At 42.5% G+C, this 21,970-nt stretch overlaps 2 protein-coding genes across 2 annotated transcripts in view; both read right to left on the reverse strand.

Annotated features, from left to right (window-relative positions):
* Positions 1 to 21,970, reverse strand: part of LOC306866526 (NACHT, LRR and PYD domains-containing protein 12-like) — a 422,442-nt gene that overhangs the window by 12,947 nt on the left and 387,525 nt on the right. The window lies entirely within an intron of this gene.
* Positions 708 to 5,151, reverse strand: LOC306866674 (protein NLRC3-like; the record flags this gene model as incomplete). Its single annotated transcript, XM_079411956.1, has 7 exons — positions 4,575 to 5,151; positions 4,212 to 4,316; positions 3,610 to 3,705; positions 3,383 to 3,487; positions 3,105 to 3,189; positions 2,630 to 2,825; positions 708 to 2,539 (listed from the first exon to the last, which is right to left on the reverse strand). The coding sequence occupies exons 2-7, from the start codon at positions 4,253 to 4,255 to the stop codon at positions 708 to 710; spliced, it is 2,358 nt and encodes a 785-aa protein (XP_079268082.1). The 5' UTR covers positions 4,256 to 4,316; positions 4,575 to 5,151.

Raw genomic sequence — 21,970 nt, forward strand, 5'->3', positions numbered from 1 at the left:
AGAGAAATAAGTCAAATCACAGAATTAGATACATTTAATATATTTGTTAAATACAAAAATTAAATTGATATCAATTATTTTTACATGAGCAGTACATGAGCATTATTATTTTTACATGAGCAGGAAATATACTGCATATATATTGGAATTTTATTGATTAAAATTTCTTAGATAAAACAAACTAGCATGCTTGAATAAAACCTAAAATATGTAAATTAATAATATGTTTATATCATTAATGGCAATGAGTTATACATTTAAAAGTGCTGCTCTATTATCTTGATGAGTGTCTTGAGGTGGAAAATCTGGAGGTTAATCATTTATGCATGGAGGTTATACAAGAGTATATCTCCTTTATAGCAGAAGTTTAAGAAGCTGAACTGCATATTTGAGTAAAAATAACTATCTGACACAATGTGTTTTATAATAACACGATGTGCTTCTTCTGCAGCCAACTAAACAGCTTGTTTTGCTGAAAAGAGAAATTTCAACATAAAACACATGTAAATCGAATAAAAAACATTGCACTGTTTTAATTCCGAAGGACTGCAATTTTTGCAATTTTAACCCTAAAAGAGATATGTACTGATAATTGGTATACGGTTAATACTCACTACAGATCAGGGGTGTCCAAACCTGCTATATAACAATATAGATAAATGCAATTTTAATATGAGAACAAAACATGACAAAATATATTAAATAACTTACAGAGCTCTTTTAGAGGTTTTGATGACTGCCGATAGTCTAATGAGACACTCGTCTGATTTCTTGAATTTCTGAAGCTCAAACTCCTCCAGCTCCTCCTCTGATGTCAACAACACAAAGGCCAAAGCAGACCACTGGGCAAGTGAAAGATCAGCAGATGAGAGACTTCCTTTGCTAAGGTGGGTCTGAATCTCTTTCACCAGAGTTTGGTCGTTCAGTTCATTCAGACAGTAGAACAGATTGATGGATCTCTCTGGAGACAGATTAGCTTCAAATTTCTGTTTTATGTACTGAACTATTTCCTTTTTGCTCTGGTCATTGGCGTCTTCCTGTGTCAACAGACCCTGTAAGAGTCGCTGATTGGACTGGAGTGACAAACCAAGGAAGAATCGAAGAAAAAGATCCAGGTGTCCATTGTCACTCTCGAGTGTCTTGTCCACTGCAGTCTTGAGCAAATCAATCATGTTTTCACTTTTGTTGTCCTGTTCTGTAGAGTCTTGATCAAACACATATTTCTTGTTGATGTCTAGAAACAGATGTGCATAAAGGGCTGCAATAAACTCTTGAATGCTCAAGTGAACGAAGCAGTACATGGTACCCAGAACGATCCCTGTTTCCTCCTTAAAGATCTGGGTACACATGCCTGAGTACACCGATGCCTTATAGACGTCAATACCACAGGCTTCCAGATCTGTGTCATAGAAGATCACATTGTTTCTTTCCAGCTGATGAAATGCCAGTTTCCCCAGTGAAAAGAAGGCATCTTTATCCCAGGAAACATCTGGTGTATATTCTCCAGCATACTTTCGTCTGCTCTGCTGGATCTGAAATCTGAGGAAGTGTGTGTACATTTGTGTCAGAGTCTTGGGAGTGTCTTCAGTATTTGATTCCTGCAGTGTTTTGGAGGCATCTTCATCCTGATTATTTTTCACATCATTATTTATTTTCTCCTCTAAAATGTTCTTGAGAACAGTGGCTGAAATCCAGCAGAAGACTGGGATGTGGCACATGATAAAGAGACTCTTTGATTGTTTAACATGATCAATGATTTCTTTGGCCTGATTCTCATCCGTGAATCTTTTTCTGAAATACTCCTCCTTTTGTGCATCATTGAATCCTCGTATCTCTGTCAGCCGGTCGATACAGTCAGGAGGAATCTTACTGGCAGCTGCTGGTCTGGTGGTGATCCAGATGAGAGCAGAAGGAAGCAGATTTCCCTTGATGAGGTTTGTTAGGAGAACATCCAGAGAGACTGGTGATGATACATCAGACCATGTGTCATTACCATTGAAGTTTAGAGGAAGACGAAATTCATCCAAACCATCAAGAATGAACAGGACGTTTTGGTTCCTTCTTGTAAGGTTCAGTCCTTTTGTCTCTGGGAAAAACTGAGTTATAAGGTCCATCAAACTTAGTTTTTCTTGCTCCTTTAAGTTCATCTCTCTAAATGGAAGAGGAAATATGAAGCGGATATCTTGATTTTCTTTTCCTTCGGCCCAATCCAGAACAAACTTCTGCACAGAGACTGATTTTCCGATGCCAGCAACTCCTTTTGTCAGTACAGTTCTGATCTGCTTGTCTTGTTCAGGTGCTTCAAATAAATTTTTGCACTCAACCTGTATCTCCTGTGATTCATGACGCCTGGAAGTAACTTCAATCTGTCTTACCTCATGTTCAGCATTGACCTGTTCACTACAACCCTGAGTGATATAGAGATCTGTGTAGATGTTATTCAGAAGTGTGGAGTCACCTTGCTTTGCAATTCCTTCAAACACACATTGATACTTCTTCTTTAGGCTACATTTTAGCTGATGAATGAAGATCAGTTCATCTAAATAGAAACAAAAATACAGATTTTTTATCTTATTTTCTCTCCTACATTTATAAATGACACTCTGACAGATGGTCATGAGTTTCTTACCTTCTAGAGTATCAGCAGCTTCATCTTGCTTCATCTCTCTCAGGAAGTTGAGCGTGAGATCAAGAGCTGCTTCTTTGATACTGGATCTATTCTCATTAAAATCCTTTACGAAGTTTTGCAAGTCCTCTTTTAGTAATATTTTCTTAAACTTTTCCAGTTCTTTCTTCAGAAATTTGATTATTTTGCTCTCAAGATCCTACAAAGCAAGACAAAAAAAATCAATGACAGAAAAAAAAATCTTCATCTTTATTTGGTCAAAATTATTTATTCAGTAATTAAAAATATTCATAATAAATAAAGCTGAGACAAACGTTAATTAGCTGTAAATATTAATAATAATAATAATAATAGGTTTTCATTCTTATTTTATGGGTTCTTAAAAAGAGAAATTAGAAATAAAAGCTCCGTCACAATCTTATTTCAATAACATATTTGTTTATAATTATTAAATATTCTTGAAAATGTGTTTTATTACCTGGAAGATCTGCAGGAGACTGTCTGTAAAATGCTTGTGGTTCCTGTGAGACTGTAAATCTGGATCTAATGTGTCATACTGAAGCCTGATAGTAAATAAAATAAACCAAAATACTGTGTTTTTAGGACAAATATGACCAAAATATCTTGTAAACGTTTTTAGAAAAGAGAAAAAGAATACTTTGATAAATTTTTGAACTATAAGTTTTATAATAATGATTCACTGATACAGATTCTGACACAGTCTGTGTGTAAACAGAAATAAGAAACATCAAATACCGTTTGGTTTGTGATGTTGTTTCTTCACTGAAGTTTGGTCCTTTATCCTCTGACCAGTCACTCTTCACAGACACAGAGCTGGACACATGTGATCCTGATCTTACACTAATGACACAAAGAGAGAAGACTTCACTACAGGAGGTTCATCTGTGTTTTATATCGACACACTTTCTCTCCAGTCCTTCACAGAAATATGTGTAAACAGAAATAAGAAACACATCAAATACCGTTTGGTTGTTTCTTCACTGAAGTTTGGTCCTTTATCCTCTGACCAGTCACTCTTCACAGACACAGAGCTGGACACATGTGATCCTGATCTTACACTAATGACACAAAGAGAGAAGACTTCACTACAGGAGGTTCATCTGTGTTTCATATCGACACACTTTCTCTCCAGTCCTTCACAGAAATATTTGCAGGAGACTATGACCTTTGTAACTTTGAAGATCTTACACAAACAGATACATTACACACTAAAGGAAAACATTAAAAGCATCATATGACCCCTTTAAATTAAGTGTGCAATCATGTTTTAATGTCTGAAAATAAGTGTAAACCCCCTGATGTGGAATAATTTAATTATCTACATACCCAGTGCTGAAGAGAGACTGTAAATTGGGTTAAGATTGTAAATGATGATGTTGATTTTCAGATATTTATCATCTACTGGCTATTTTTAAATATTTTTAGTTATTTTTTAATTAGGAAGTTATGAAGTTCTGCAAAGCGTTTGTAAATATAAAGTAAAGTTTGTGAAGGTTTAGTTTTTTACAGCAAACATGAGAAACTCCAGCAGTGTTTAAAATGATGAAAGCAGACTCAGTCTTACCTCTGTTTCTGTGACAGACTCATCTTTCCTCGCTCCTCTGACATACTGCAGCTAAACTGTCATTGATCAGCACTAATGAGACAACAATCTGCTGTTCAGTATGACCTGGAGATGATGGATATTAATCAGATCAATCAATATGTTGAGTTAGCAGCAACAGCAACAAAAAACACTAGAAAATAAAGTGAGTAACAAACAAATGCACTGCCATGTAGAATAACTAAATGATCTTGATGAGAAATGGCTGGTTTAAAGATACTTTCGGTTTCGCATCACAGCAACAACAGCAAACAACAGAAGCGGAAATACAGAAACACCTCCAGAAACACATTCGCTTTCAATAACCCCTTTTTGAAAACTTACTTGCAGTCTTGTCCACTAAGAAGAGCATTTATAAGTATATGAAACGCTCATTGTTCTGTGCTTTAGGCCTGTAGCTTGATATCAATTAATTCTCATATCTCTCCGACGGATTGGATTAAATATACAAAAACAATGTCCGCGAGAGTTAAAATTAGTAGCGTCTGTGCTAAAGTTGTATCTATAAAAATGTTTTCTAGGACATGGCATGGATCAAATCCAACGAGCAACGCTTTCTCTTGCGATCTGTGGCCGTTTCTCAATATGCGTACTTGTGGACTTGTGAAACGTCATCAGTCGCTGCCGAAGTACTGTTCCAATTCAAAGTTCACATCTAGCCAAGTCCAGTTCAAATCCCCGGATGTGTTCTTGATCCGCCCCTTTTACTGAGGATGCATCGAGAGGTGACTTGTGCGGACTTGATACGGGCCATAACCCAGAATTCAGTTCGTCCTCCCGTCCTCGAGAGTTCGTTCTTCTGAGTCGAACTTGGCAAGTCCAAACTCGAAAGGACGAAAGTCCAGACTCTGCGAACTTGGTATTGAGAAACGGCCTGTGTTTTACTTTCGTTTTTGTTTTCTTCGTGGGTTTTTCTGGAGGGTTTGAAGTTACTGCCACCTGCTGCACTGGAGCGAGGATATTACAGCTATCTGTGCGTTCACACCGTCGCCGGCGAGAGCGTCAAGATTCGCCTGTAGACGCTGTAGAAAGACGTGTGGACGCGCTGACGCTCTGACGTAGATTGTATGCTCGTCTTGTATTTAAAGGAGCCGCACAGGAAACAAGCAGCTTGATCTTGTGCAGACTGACCACAAGTAGGGTACAAGTTAACCCCATGAAATATTTTAAATGTGAAAGTGAGAAATTGTTCGATGGAAAGAACTTTATTGTACTTACATGTTTGCTAACGAAATAAACCAATTAAAAGCCATTTGTGTTCATGGTTAAGTCTAATTTCAACATTATTTACTAGCCCTGGTCTTTAATTTTTCTGCATTTGGTAATGCCATAAAATGTGGTTTAATTTGTTGTAATTTGGTGAAATATGCAGCTGTAATGTTGTGATAGTAATCACAGTGCAGTAAGAAATGTTCCTCTGTTTCCAGCTCTTTCTGCGAGCACAGTGAACACAGTCTCTGTTCTGGTGGCTGCCATCTATAGCCAGACAGTGATCACTCAGTCTGTACTTTGTTAGTGTCTTTCTTCATTTGTGATCTTTTACACAGCTCAGGTATTCTGCTGGTTTGTAGTCTCTTCTCAGGTGTAAATACAGCTCCATCTTCTTAATTCAGCTCTGCACGAGTTGTTTGGGGTCGCTCTGTTAACTTTTAAGATGTTTTTACAAATTTGGGTGTGCATAATTTCAATTTCTTCTTTTTCCCATTTAGAGAAATCTTGGGTTTTTAGAGGTCCCCATATCTCACTGCCATATAGTGCAATTGGTTCGATTATTGCTTTTAGGATTTTTAGCCAGGTTTGAATTGGAATTTCATACTGAATTGTATTTTTGATCATATAGAAGACTCTCGGTGCCTTTGCTTTCAGTGCATTCACAGCCAGATTGAAGTTTCCTGTTGAGCTGATTTTTAGTCCCAGATAGGTGTATTCATGGGTGTGTTGGAGGACTTGGTTTCCTGCTCTGAAAGTGTATTTATTTTCCTTACACCTGGGTCTCTTTTGAAAAATCATTATTTTTGTTTTTGTTAGATTTATTCTAAGAGCCCATGTTTGACTGAATGTCTCTATGATGTCGAGGAGCTGTTGTAGTCCCTCTTTTGTTTTTGACAGAATGACTAAATCATCTGCAAAGAGGAGACATTTGATTTCTGATTCAGTTAGGGTTGGGCCGGAGGCAGTCGAATTGTTTAATTCTTTGGCTAATTCATTTATATATATGTTAAACAAAGTGGGGCTCAATGGGCAACCGTGTCTAACTCCTCGTCGTTGAGAGAGAAATTCTGTTCGGTTGTTCCCCCTATTGTTTTTATACATGGTACTGATTAGATCGGACGTTTTCCCTCCAATCCCGTTTTCCAGTAGTTTTAGAAAGAGTCCTTCATGCCAGATTGAATCAAAAGCTTTCTCAAAGTCAATAAAGCAAGCAAAGATTTTGGTTTTGTTTTGTGTACGTGCTTATCAATGATAGTGTGGAGGGTATAAATGTGGTCAGATGTTCTGTGATTGGGCAGAAATCCAATTTGACATTTCTCCAAGATTTTGTGGGTTTTGAGAAAGTTTTGTAATCGTATGTTAATAACCGAACAGAATATTTTCCCCAGGTTGCTACTGACACATATGCCTCTGTAATTGCTTGGCTCGAACTTGTCTCCTTGTTAAAAGATGGGTGTAATTAGGCCTTGATTCCAGGTGTCTGGAAAATATCCTACACTCAAAACAATGTTGAATAATTTGGTTATTGCAGTTTTGAATTTGTCATTTGTGTTTTTGATCATTTCATGTAATATTCCATCAATGCCACATGCCTTGTTGGGTTTCAGTGCATGTAGTCTGTCTGTTAGCTCATTTACTGTGATTGGGAAATCCAGGGGATTCTGATTGTCTTTCATTTTTTCTTTCAAGGTTTCTAATTTGGTTTTTATTTAATTTCGAGCAGGATTTGTTTAAATTGTTTTGTACAGATTTTCAAAGTGTGTCCTCCATATGTTTTAATTTTGAATGGCCAATTCTTCCTTTTGTGGTCTATAGAGAGTGTTCCAATTGTTCCAGAAGTTATTGGTATTTATTGATTCCTCCATTGTTTGAAATAATTGTTCTGTATGCTCTTCCTTTTTTGCTTTTAGAGTTTGTTTGTACACTTTAAGAGCTTCGTGATATTGAAGGTGGAGTTCTTGGTTGTCAGGATCTCTGTGTTTTTTATTTGATAGATTTCGTTCTGTCCTTCTAATTCTTTTACACTCATCATCAAACCACTTTTCATTGGTGTTTTTTGGTTTTCTTTTTGATGATTTTTTCAAATTGCACATGGATGCTGATTGGTGGAATATATCTGTAATGTCCTTTAGTGCCAGATTTATGCCTACTTTATTTTGTGGATATGTTTTAATTATAAATGTGTCCAATAATAATTTGATAGTTTGACTTTCTAGTGCACTTTGATAGTTTTCTTTGCTGTTTTTTGTCCATTTGTAGGATTTATGTAGCTTTAGTAAATAAGAGGGCTGTCTGCATATTTGATTGTTTTGAGTTTGTTTTAAATGGAGTGTAATTTTACAGTGGTCTCACAGAGGTGTTTGAGGACTGACTGTGAATGCTCTGAGATGCACTTGATCAATGTCTGTGATTAAATAATCTACAGTACTGTTACCAAGAAAATAATTAAAGGTATAACCACCAAAAGAGTCTCCTCGTATGCGACTGTTCACTGTATACAGGCCCAGTGATTGACAGAGCTGTAGTAGGCTTTTCCCACTTCTGTTTGTGAAGTTGTCATCATTTTTTCTGAGGTGATATGAGGGCAGAGAGTGGCAGGTGTCTGTAATATATTTGTCTCCTTGTGTGTTGACAAAATCGGGTTCATTTCCAGTTCTGGCATTTAAGTCGCCACATCTTAAAACATTTCCTTTTGTCTTTGATCTCGTCTGGCAGGATAGAAAAGGTTTCTTCATTGTAATAGGGAGATTCAGCCGGGGGTAAGTATGTGGCATACAAGAATATGTGACGGTCTGTGGACACAATATCTTTTTAAATTTTTAGCCAAATGTATGATTTTCCTAGATTTGATATCTATGAGTTCTGTTCTGTACCATATCAGCATTCCCCCTGAGTCTCTGCCCTGCGTCACCCCTCTCAGTTTGGTTGATGGTAAAATGATTTCTCTAAACCCAATTGGGCAGCCAGTGGACAAATCTCTTACATTCCATGTTTCTTGTAGTATTATGATGTCAGAATTCTGAATTTCTATTTTGAAATCTGAATGTTGGCTCTTAACACCAAAAATGGAGGACCTAAGTCCTTGAATATTCCAACAGGAGATTTTTAAGGAATATGAGCCCATTAATCACCTTTATTATTTCAAAAACAAGACAAACATCAGTATGATGAATTGACAGATCAAGTAGAATATTTTAAATATTATTATACATATCTGAGAATATATCCATATATAGATTTTTTTTACTTAAAAAAAAAAAAATACATTAAATAATATGAGATCTCTAAGAGGTTATTTTGTATAGATACATATGTACACCCATATATTTCTTTTTTCCACTAAGTCACTACTAACCCATTAGGTGAGAGCACAGCAGAGTCAGCATGTGCTGGATGTTTCTGAGGTCTCTGGATTGAGAAGGACTCGGTTGGCTGTGGACTGTGCTGGGGTTTATCAGTGATCTGCTGGCTGCTTCGGCGTAGCTCTGGATGCCTGGGTGCTGTTCCTGCTGATGTTCATGTGAATGATGGGGTGAAGGAGCTGCAGGTCTGGTGATGCGGTGTGTTCCAGGGTGATGCATAGAGCCTGCCGTGGGGTTCCTCCGGTGGAGGGGGCGGTGATTTGAAGGGTGTCTCTTAGGGCTGGGCGACATGGCCTAAGAAAAAAATCCCTGATTTTTTAACAAAAAATCTGATTTACGATTTAAATCGATTCCCCCCCCCTACTTAAAATCAATCTGCCGATGACAAAGAAGTTGTTCAAAACAAGTTTTAACTTCATTTTGTTTTGATTTTCCCTTCTGGGATTTAATCTGTATTTCCCCCTTGGGATTAAAGTGCAATCAGAAACAACAAGCCAAAAAGACAAGATGGCAGGCCCTGCCATAGTAAAAAGTGAATATGTAACTTAACATAATGTAACATAACATAAAACATAAAATGATGTGACCCTTTTTGATAAGTTTTCTTTATACACAAGTTTTAACATCTTGATGGGAGGTAGTTCTGATAAAGTGCAAACAAAACATTCAACAGTATTAAATATCAGTGAGCATACTAGGCTCAGACATGCGCACTGAAGTTATTTAACAGTAATGGTGGTAACACTGTTCCGGGCCGTTGTTTCACAGTTGAAACAGAAACTAAAGAGACGGACATCAAAATAGCTGAGACTGCAACAACAGGCGCTCACATTGACAAGCGCTTGTGAGCGAGAGGGTATGAGACAGCTCAGCTTTGATTTAAAAGAGTTAAAAAATATTTGTTATCAGTCATGACTTAACGGGGAAAAATAGAGCAGACACTGAACATGGTTGAAGCTTTCTAGAGTGCGTGAGCCGGCTGCCTCCGTTCACGTACAACTTCAAATGGAGTAAACTTTGAAAGGCTGCGCGTTCGCGTACAAAAACGAAGTAAAGTTAGGCCTTTAACATCATGATGTCTATCAGCCATCGGCCAAACCCTATATGGCAAAGGCGCGGGGGGGAGGGCTGAGCTCATTCTGAACTACTGGAGCTCAGAGGGGAGCGTCGGCGGATGTTAAAAAGAAAAACGATTTTCATTCAAACAAATAGATGTAAACTACACATTCGAGTTAATCGATAAAATCGATTTATCGCCCAGCCCTAGTGTCTCTGTAGTGACTCTATGGGGTGTCCACGGGGTCGCTGCAGTGCGCTGGAGCTGCGGCTCAGTGCGATGTCCTTTAGGGCAGAGGTCCCCAACCACCGGGTCGCGACCCACTACCGGGCCGTGGAAGAATTCCTACCGGGTCGCCAGAAAGTTCTGGGGAAAATGTGTAAAGATATGATTTTTCTAATTATTCTGTATTTTCGTTGTATGCGATTGATATCGAGTAGCAATTTGACGATTTCACAGTGTTAAATTAGTAAGTAAAAGATTGCTCTGATCTGTCATATAGGCTATTAGGGCTTAAACGTATTGCAGTTGATCAAATCGGTATGCCGCGCTATCTGAAACACGTCTCTATGCTTGTGCGCGCTTCTGGTGTGTGCCAGTACAGCGCGCACAAGAGACGTGTTTCAGACAGCGCGGCATACCGATTTGATTCCTCTTTCATGTATCCCTGCGTTTAAGATACATATGCATGGGATGCTTTCTCTGCTACATTAACGAGAGCTGTAGCTACTCTCTCTTGTTGGGTTCTCAGGTCATTGGTGCCGGTGTGGATGATAATATGGCTGGGGGAACCCAGCTGCTCTTCACACAAGAGCTCCAGGGCCTTCTGTGTGTTTGGGCACAATATTTTCATGGCGTTACTTCTTGGGAAAAGTTTCAGCCTTCTGGATTTCTATACAGCTACTTAAATCCAAAGTATTGCCATAGTTTACATCAAGTAATTCTAACAGAGTGCACTGCTATACTGACATGACTAAACATTTTGACTATCTTGTTTGTGGAGAATGACACATATGTCAATATGTTTACTGACATAAATACTTCTGAGACATGAACTAAAGATTTTAAGTAAGTTACAGGCTTTTGTAGGTAATCCATTGTGTGGTGCTGTTTGTACAAATTGTTTTGAGAAATGCACATACTTCTTTGCAAATATTGAGGTTGATTTGAGAAATGCACCAAAGCGACTGACAAAAACTGTAAGACAGATAATTTTACAGTAGACTAACATTCAGAATGTGATCAATGTCTTTTGCATAACGCCTGCAACTGCACACGGCCCTGTGAACTTATATTAGAGCAGACCACATTTTTTAAACTGTTCTTTAAGCTATATTTTAGAACAAATGTTTGCATTCAAGGTTTTTTATATATATATATATATATTGGGACCATTGGACTATGGAGGACCAAACCTGCAAAAACAATAAATAAATAAATATGCAAGTAAATAAATAAATACATAAATAAATCCACAAAATAATACATAAATAGATAAATAAATAAATAAATGTGCAAATAAATACATAAATATATAAATCCACATATTCCTGTATAAATAAATATATAAATAATTAAATGTGCGAGAAAAATATTTATTTTTTAAAAATAATTAAATAAATTAAACGAATGTTGGGGGGAATAAAAAAAATTCTAAAGGAAATGCTAAACTGAGAGTTTAATTTTTTATTCCCCCCCTCCCATCAAATGATTATTCATTTTTGAATGTAGTTCCGTATTTATTTTTCCTCAGCTCAACATGCTAACGAGAGGGTGTCAACAGCCATTGAAGGTATAGGTAAGTGCAACAGTTTGGCGGGAGTTTGTAGATCCATCATGGCGGAAAGAAGGTTGATTGCCCAGTTGCTCCGCGAGGCAGCGAGTCGTTTAGAAAAGTGTTTGTACAAATAGAGCTGCGTTTCCCAAAAGCATCAGAAGCATAAGTAGATCCTAAGAAACCATTGCCACATTATTACATTACATTAATACTATATAAAATTAATTCTGAAAAATGCATCATGATTCATACACAAATATGAAGCAGCAATAATAATCAGAAATGTTTCCTGAGCAGCAAATGATATTAGATTTATTTCTGAAAGATTATGTGACACTGAAGATTGGAATAATGATGCTGAAAATTCAGCTTTGATCACAGATGCATTTTAAATTACATTTTTAAAATAAGCTGTAATGGAACGGGTCGGACACAGAGGTAAGTGAAATCACAAGGTGTTTATTTACAGGGTGAACAGCAAATAGCAATCGTGCGGATTCTTCGGACTTGATGAGTGTCAATTCGTGAGGTTAAAGTAATAGGAATGTCAATCACAATCAGTCTCTCTGTCTTGACAGATCCTGGAGTTTGGCAGCGTCAGAGAGGCAGAGACATCCGAGGATTCAACAAAGCCACCGGGGACAGACGAGGAGGAGGACTGGAAGAGGACAAGGCAGAAGGTAAGTAAGGACAGGTAAGTTATTTGCAGGTAGATATACTCAGCTTATGGGAAGCAGAGACGGTCCATGTAGCAATCCGGAGATCGGACAACTGGTGACTTAGGTGACTGAGTTTATATGTGGCTGGTGATAATGAGGTGCAGGTGATTAAAAACTCAGGTGAAGTGGATCGGGGTAACTGGCTTTGGGAGGAGCCTGGTCCTTCTGTTACAGTACCCCCCCCTCCACGGCCCACTCCTGGGGGCCGACCTCGGCGTCATGGTGGTCTGCCTCGGCCTCGAGGTGCAGGACGATCCGGATAGGATGCGTGGAAATCACCCAGAAGGCTGGGATCGAGAACATCATCTCTGGGGATCCAGGAGCGCTCCTCCCAGTCCACGAGGTATTCTAGTCTCCCACCACGACGCCGGGAATTTAGGATGTCTCGGACCTTGTAGATGGCTCCATCATCAATGATGAGTGGGAGAGGGGGTTCCTCGGTCGGACCAGGCTCTGGGGAAACAGAAGAGTAATGTGGTTTGAGTAAGGAGACGTGAAAAGTAGGGTGAATTTTATATTGTGCAGGGAGCTGAAGCTTGAAAGTGACCGGGTTGACCTGTTCCAGAATGGTGAAGGGGCCAACGAACCTGGGACTCAGCTTACGGCTGGGCAGGCGTAGCCGAATGTCTCGTGTGGAAAGCCATACCTTCTGTCCAGGCAGATAGGTGGGTGTTACTAAACGACGAGCATCGGCGGCTATCTTCTGCCTGCGTACTGCCCGTTGCAGGTGGTGATGTGCTGAGTCCCAGACTCCCTCGCTTTCTCGGAACCAGTGGTCGACCGCAGGCACATCGGAAGGTTCTCCGGACCAGGGGAACAATGGAGGCTGGAAACCGAGTACGCACTGGAAGGGAGGGAGTCCAGTAGAAGATTGACGGAGTGAATTCTGGGCATACTCGGCCCAGCCTAGGAACTGGTTCCAAGAATTCTGGCGGCGATGGCAGAAGGTTCTCAGGAAGCGCCCAATTTCCTGGATTTTGCGTTCAGTCTGCCCATTTGATTGAGGGTGATAACCTGAAGTCAAACTGATGGTCACACCTAGGAGAGCGAAGAAGGCCTTCCATATGCGGGAGATGAATTGTGGACCTCTGTCCGAGACTATATCTTCAGGGAGGCCGTAGTAACGGAATACATGATTGAATAAAAGTTCTGCTGTTTGCATGGCAGTGGGGAGTCCAGGTAGAGGAACGAGACGGGTGAATTTGGAAAATCTGTCGATGATGACGAGGATGCAGGTATTATGGTCGGAGGGTGGAAGATCAGTTATGAAATCCACTCCCAGGTGTGACCACAGGCGGTTGGGAATGGGTAAGGGCACCAGCTTGCCTGAAGGGAGATGACGGGAACTTTTGGATATGGCGCAGTCTGGGCAGCCCTGAACGAACCTTCTCACATCCCTGGCAATGTTCGGCCACCAGAAGCGATCGCTCAGCAGCGAGAGAGTAGCGTTGGCCCCTGGGTGACCAGTACCAAGTGAAGTGTGAGAGGAGTGGATGAGGGAAGTGTGTTGTGTCCTGGGAACATACTGACGACCCAGTGGGCAGCCCGGCGGATTGGCAGGAGGAGTGTCGGAGACCACTGGAGGAGAGGACCAAGCAATGGGACTTACGATGATGTTGGAGGGCAAGATACCTTCGGGCTCCTCGAGAGAATCCTCCTTGGTGTGAAGACGAGATAAAGCGTCCGCCTTGGCGTTATGGGATCCTGGACGATAGGAGATTTGGAAATTGAAACGGGTGAAAAACAATGCTTGGGATCGCCATCTTGCTTGGCGTGGATTTAATCTTTTGGCGTCTCGTAGATATTCGAGGTTCTTGTGATCTGTGAGCACGAGAAATGGTTGAGCTGCCCCCTCCAACCAGTGTCTCCACTCCTCCAGGGCAAGCTTGATGGCCAGAAGCTCCCTGTTGCCGATGTCGTAGTTTTTCTCCGCCGGGCTGAGCTTCTTGGAGAAGAAGGCACATGGATGGAGCTTGGGAGGCTTCCCCTGCTGCTGAGATAATACCGCACCTACTCCAGTTGTTGATGCGTCCACCTCTAAGATGAAGGGCAGTTCTGGATCGGGGTGGACGAGGAGTGGTGCGGTAGTGAAGGCTTCTTTGAGACGGTTGAAGGCATTGGTGGCATTCACATCCCAGGCAAGGGACTTCTTACCTCCTCGTAGGAGATCAGTGAGGGGGCTTGTGGTTGAACTATAGTTGGCAATGAATCTTCTGTAAAAGTTTGAGAAACCCAGGAAGCGCTGCAATTCCTTGATCGTGGTGGGTCGAGGCCAGGATGTGATGGCTTCCACCTTCCCCTTGTCCATGCGGATGCCACCGTGACTGATGATATATCCAAGGAAGTGTACGGATGGTTGGTGAAATAGACATTTTTCTGCCTTGAGGTAGAGCTGGTGTTTCCGCAACTGCTGAAGGACCTCCGCAACGTGGTGGCGATGTTCGGCCAGGCTCCGGGAGTAGATCAAAATGTCATCAATGTAGACAATTACAAAACGATGAAGGAACTCCCGGAGCACCTCATGCATGAAACTTTGGAAGACAGATGGGGCGTTGACAAGCCCATAGGGCATGACCCGGTACTCATAGTGCCCAGTAGGGGTTACAAAGGCGGTCTTCCACTCGTCCCCCTCTCTGATGCGGATGAGGTTGTACGCGCTGCGGAGGTCCAGTTTGGTGAATATGGTGGCACCGCAAAGTTGTTCCAACGCTGCAGGGACAAGAGGAAGGGGATAGCGATATTTAACCGTGATGAGATTTAATTTACGATAGTCTATACATGGACAGAGCCCTCCGTCCTTCTTGGCCACGAAGAAGAAACTCGAAGCAGCAGGGGAGATGGAAGGGACGATGTAACCCTGTTTGAGTGCCTCCTCAATATACTCCTCCATCGTTTTCTGCTCGGGAAGTGATAGGGGATAAATTTTTCCCCGTGGTACTGGTTCACCCGGAACGAGGTCGATTGCGCAGTCCCATGGCCGATGAGGTGGTAGCCGAGATGCCCTTTTGGGACAGAACACATCCCTGAAAGCCTCGTAGTCCGGTGGAACCTCCACAGATTGTTTCTCTACAGGGCTCTCTATGGACGTGGCCTGCACAGATAATTCAACAACTGGACGTGGAGATGGCTTTGGCATATGTGGGAAACATTGCGGGAAACAGTTAATACCCCACTTCAGAACATCTCCAGAGATCCAAGATAAAACTGGATTGTGCTTAACCAGCCAGGGTCGACCCAAAACAATGTCTACAGTGGATTCCTCTAAAATTAGTAAATGAATACTCTCTTGATGGAGCTGCCCCATTCTCAGCACTAGGGGACCGACACAAAATTTCACAAGGCGACGGGTGAGTGGAGTACCTGTTATGGCCTGGATCTGGTAAGTGGTTTCGGTTGCAATGGGTGTGAGGTGGAGTTGCCGGCTGAGTTTCCCCGAGATGAAATTCCCCGCTGATCCGGAGTCCAAGAGGACTGTGACTGGCATTAGGTGATTTACAAGGACAATGTTAGCACAAGTAGTTAAGGGGTTCATCTTGGGTATGTGAGGTTGCATACCACTCACCCAAAGCCTGGGCGGACGAAGGGTGCAGGATTGAATTCTATGGTCAGAACTTCCACAATACAGGCACAACCCATTGGTAATTCGCCTCTGTCGTTCTGTTGGCGATAAATGGAAAGTGTCAGTCTGCATAGGTTCAGATATGGGTCTAACCTCTGGCTGGTGGCTCGGAGGAGTGTCAATGGCGGTAACGGTCGTGGTATCCAATGTACAGGCCCGCATCCGGTTGGAGCAGCGGATGGCAAGTTGAATAAACTTCTCTAGCCCAAAGGTGTCATCGTAGGCTGCCAGATGAATTTTCAGGCGGGTATTTAAGCCTTGCCGGAAAGCAGTTATCAGTGATGGCTCGTTCCATCCACTCGCGGCCGCGAGCGTGCGAAACTTCAGGGCGTATTGATGAATAGTCATATTACCCTGTCGAAGCTTATATAACTGTTCCCCAACTGAAGAATCACCGGGAGAGCTGCTAAACACCTCTTTAAAATGGGCGAGAAACTGGGCAAAAGAGTGCGTGGCGGGTCCTGCTTGACTTAAAATAGTCTCCGCCCATCTCAATGCGGGTAACTGGCTCTGGGAGGAGCCTGGTCCTTCTGTTACATAAGCCTACATTAAAATAGAAAATACATTTCACAATATTGCTGTTTTTACTGTATTTTTGTTCAATAAGTGCAGCCTTGGTGAGCATGAGACTTTATTATTACAATATATTTAAACTTTATTAAATATTACAAAATCGTACTAACCACAAACTTTTGTGTACATGTAACATTTATTTTAAATAGGCTAGTTTGTGTAAGTAAATTTAAACTGTTGTTAAAAGTTCAAATGGATTCTGTTATGTTCTGTAATTGCTGTTAATAAATCTGTCAGAAAAAAAAATATGCTTAAGTTTCACCTTTAGGAGTACAGCATTCTGGCAGCCTTCTAAAAAAATAACCATGGTTTTATTACAGTAACCACAGTTTACCACAGTATTTGTAGTAACACTGTAGTAACCACAAATTTACCATGGTAATAATAATAATAATAATACATTTTAGTACTTACTGTATGTAACTGTCACGAATCTGGTCCATGCTCTCCCTGTCAACCACCACTAGAGGTCACCCGTTCACCACAGTGACTTTTACACTCACAGCACATTGGACTCCATTTCCCACAATCCATTGCACAGATCACAGCTGTCACCATTCACACATCACACACACCTGATTATCATTTCACAATCACGCACTCACTATTTAAGTCTGGGACTTGCTCTTGCTCAGGGCCGAGTATTGTTAGCGTTTATCACTCATTCAGCGATAGCAACTTTACAGAGCCATTCTTATAGTCTTGTCTTGCCTTGTTTATCTTGCCGTGTCTGACCCTGCCCGTGTTTCCTGGAGTTACCCCTTTGCCTTGCCGTTTGGACTGTGTTCGCTCCCCGTTTGGATTATTGCTTTCGTTTCTGGATTATCTCTCTGCCTTGCCCCTTTGGATACTGTTCGCCGATCATCGACCCACGCTTGCTCCCCGGATTGCTCTGTCTTGCCTCTGCCATACCTGTTTGCTGTCTCCTGACCCTGCCTGTATGACCATGTTTTCTAATAAAGCTTTGCATATGGATCCGCATGTCTCACGTCTCGTCAGCCCCGTAACAGTAACGCCATGTTTATTTTAGGTGCACCTTTATAACTTATCTATACCCTTAAAGCATGCATACTTGTATGGTACTAATATGCTCCCTTTTAGGGGTATAGGTGCACCTTTGAGGTTACTGCCCCAGTAAAGGGCTAAAATACAATTTTAGTATATTTAATTTCTGACAGTGTAAACAAAAAAAGTCCTATGAAATGTAAAAAAAACAACATGGCTTTAAAAACTTTACCACTATTGCTTTTGTGGGAAAATGGCTTATTTTATTAATCGACGGCTAATCTACAGCATGTTTGCCCCTAAACATAAGTTTGGATTTATCCATTTCTAGAGTTTACGGAAAAATGCAGCTTAAAAGAAGTAACAGACTATTTTGCAACCGATAGGATTCAATTTTATGTGTGGTGCCAAAAATCTGAACTTTACATTTTGCGTTTTGTATGAGAATATGGGACTTTGTCATGACTAAAGAAAAGAGACCAACTTGGCCTGTCAGTTTGGCAAGGGTATCATTGTCATGCGGTCTGCCGTGAGTTTACATTCAAATGTAGAACCTACTCAGACAGTATGCAATTTTGGATGCATTGATAGTCTTTAAAAAGGCATACACTATATACATGTCTTAGAACACATGTAATTATACTGTTGTTGTATAACAACCAGTGTTGGGCACAATGGGCAGTAACTAGTTTCTAGTAACTTAGTTACTGTAATAATAATAGTTTTTGCAGTAACTAGTAGTGTAACTAATTACTAATAAGATTTCAGTAATAATATTACAGTTACCATTCATAAAACAGCTTAGTTACTTTTGATGCCTCAACACCGCTAATTTAAAATCCAACAATCAAATAATTTATAGATTTATTTTCATAATTTTCACGACTTGCCCATGCATGTGATGTCCCCAGTGCAGCAGGCAAGCTTGGAATATGGAAAAGCTTACATTCAGCAGATAGAAATATTGCATTATATTGATTTTGTCAGGAAAAAATATGATCTGAACACTGTTAAGTAAATTGTGGCTTTACTTTAATCTGGCATTACATCCCATCTACATTTCTCTGATCAGCATGTGGTACATTATACTACTATAATTAAAAATCTTTTGGGAAAATTCAAACAGTTTCTTACAAACTTATGTGATTTGATAAAATACGTAATAAAACATAATCGTATATGGGTAACGGAGAAATTACAATTAGCTTCAAGCTACACATGACAATTAATGAGATTAATACAACACTTCTACTTGAATGCCACTATGTCACAACTCACAGGAAGCACGGAAGCCAGGAGACGAGGAATTCACACAGGAGAGTCTTTAATATCCAGAGGACATCACATAACAGGCAGGGAAGACAATTCAAGGAGCGACAAAACTAACTGAAAGGACTGGGGGGCTTTTAAACACAGGGTAATCAGGGAGGAAGACGAGACACACCTGAGGGAGAAACTGGGTCACATGGGGAGCAACACACACAAAACAGTCCATACTCCTGACATGCCGCCCCCCTCCCGGAAGGTGCGTCATCGCACCGTAGTTACATCCAAAGGGGAGGGACGGGCAGGAACTAAGGAGGAGGCTCAGGAGGAGGACGGACCCCTGGGAGGGGGACGGCAGACAGAGACCAGGGAGGCGACGAAGGAGGGAGGAGCCAGGGAAGAGACAGGAGGGACCCGGAGCAGGAGGCGCACAGCTGGACCCAGGCCACAGCCGTGAAGATGGCCCACGGTGGAGCCGACGGAGGGAGGAGCCATGGAGGAGGGATGGCCGCCGACTCCAGGGGGCCGGCCAATGGCGGCGGAGCAGGTGGTGGAGGAGCCCGAGGCAGAGACGGAGAGCCAATGAGCCAGGGGGATGCCGAGGATCCAGGGGGACAGGGTGGAGCCGAGGGCTCTGGCGACCGAGGTGGAGCCGGAGACCCGGAGATCCGCGGCAGATGCGGAGTGACTGAGGACCAAGGTGGAGTTGGAGGAAGGAAGGAAGGAGCCCAATGGAGCCGGTGGGACGGAGCGACGAGACGCAGCCAGAGGAGAGGAGTCCAGAGGCGATGGCGGGTCGATGCCCGACCAAGGCGGAGCCGGAGGGAGGAGGGAGCCCGGTGGAGCTGGTGGATCGAGGGGTGACGGTGAAGCGAGGGAGCTAGGAGCCGAGGTGGAGGCACTGGGTCTACGGGCCGAGGCGGAGTCCGGGCCGAGGAGGCTGGAGGCGGAGGTGAGGGATACTCCAGCCCTGGTGACGCTGGAGGATGGCAGACCCATGGGGCTCGCACCGTACCGATAGGGGGCTGAGGGCGAACGGGGGGGCTGCCAGACGACAGCGGTGGAGGAGGCAGGAGAGGGTGAGAGCATCATTCTTTTCTATTCCAGTAATTCCCAATTATGTTCATTTTCCCCGTTGTATTGTCACATAGGTTGCAAAAGAGCATTTATTCCACACACATACTCGCCAACAATAAGGTGGGGATCCATGTTGCATTTATTGAAATTCATCGCTGAAGGTTTGATCATGGCAGATTTAGTCACACAAACAGCACAAGTAGCTTGAGAAGAAATAAAGACTGTCTGTATGACACTTTAATTGAAGCAGATTTTCGCTGTGGAGATCTCGAAACTCCAGTGCACATATTTGTTTTCAGATCATCAGGGCTTCTTCCGCATGTAGAGGGAGCGCGTGCACAGGGTTGCCAGATTGCACATGTTAAGTTTGTGCACTGAGGTCTTTTCACATTTTGAAAGAATAATCAAATGTTTGTAGTGTCTCACATACATTTGGAATTTTTTTAAACTATTACTTATTTTTTTCTGTGAGGGCTTCTGAGGAAGTTCATATGATAGACCTTGCAGATGAAGAAGCTTCAGGAAGTTCCACCAATGCATCTCAGGTTTTAGGAAGTTTCATAAGTGCGTCTCAGGCTTCAGGGAGTTCCAGTCATGCATCTCAGGCTTCAGGGAGTTTCAGTCATGCATCTCAGGCTTCAGGGAGTTTCAGTCATGCATCTCAGGCTTCAGGAAGTTTCACCCATGCATCTCAGGCTTCAGGAAGTTTCATCCGTGCATCCCAGGCTTCAGGAAGTTTGAATAATGCATCTCAGGCTCCTGGAAGTTCCACCAATGCATCACTGGCTCATGGAAGTTTCTTCAGTACATCCGAAGGTCCTGGAAGTTCCACCAATGCATCCGAGGCTTCACGGAGCTTCATCACTGTAGCTTCCACTGGTGAGGCTTCAGCGAGGGCTTTTTAAATTTAAGGCAGGGAGACAGAGTGGTCAAGCACAGAATATAGTTTAACAGTTAAATTGTAGATATCTGAGATGACATCATATAATTGTGATTAGTTGTTTTGATTTAGTCACTTGGTATGTATTTTTCAGCATGGAAAATGGAACCAGATCCACTGACAGCAGTGGAGTGTTTCAGAAAACATATCTTGGAGATGTATGAAACAGGAAAACGTCTTGGTTACTGATGTAACCCTCGTTCCCTGAAGGAGGGAACGGGAGACGTAACGTCGACGTGATGACGTAATTGGGATCACTTCAGAGAGCCCTATCCACTTCGAGTATCTACAGAACAAGCCAATGAACGTTGGCGTGCGTGAATGCGTCACGCGCCCCCGCCCCGCGGGTATAAACCGGAAGCGGGCGCACGCACACATTGTTTTTCGCTGAGGAGCTGAGATTGTGACGGCCATGCAGCGATGGTCAGCAACAGTGGCGACGGGACGTTACGTCTCCCGTTCCCTCCTTCAGGGAACGAGGGTTACATCAGTAACCGAGACGTTCCCTTTCAGTCGCTCACGTTCGACGTAACGTCGACGTGACGACGTAATTGGGATCCCATGGAAAACGCCACGGTTGCTGCCACATCCAGCGCCCTACGCAAGACTCTCAGCCCCCCAACTGCTGGGGCGGAAGACCTGCGTAGAGGGAGCTCAACTGCTGTTCCATTACCCCCTCACAGTGAACTTTAAAAACACTGGGAAAGCGTACCTTTCCAGGGAAAAGAACGCTGCGGAGCCACATCCTGCCCGAAGGGAGGTAACATGTGGAGAATACACATATGGACTGGCCGAGGGGGCAGTGCAACATATGGAATGTCACTGGGGTGGCTCCACCCGAAGGGGGGGGAGACACACCGGACAGTGACGGCAGAGCAGACTCTGCCAAGGGAAGACACGGGCTCACCGCAGGGAGCTGGTCGTGGAGGAATACACATATGGGATCGCCGCAGGGAACGCACATATGGAACCCAGCCTAGCCCAAGTTACACAAGCATACGAGCACTAGGCCTGGCGCCGGACGTTCCGCAACGTCCGACTGCCGAAGGGGTGCAGAGGAACTCACAGGGTTCGCCAAGTGGGGAACTCGACTGGAGTAAAAAGCGCACGTAT

The sequence above is a fragment of the Barbus barbus genome, assembly GCF_936440315.1.
Source record: "Barbus barbus genome assembly, chromosome: 4".
Taxonomy (NCBI): Eukaryota; Metazoa; Chordata; class Actinopteri; order Cypriniformes; family Cyprinidae; genus Barbus; species Barbus barbus.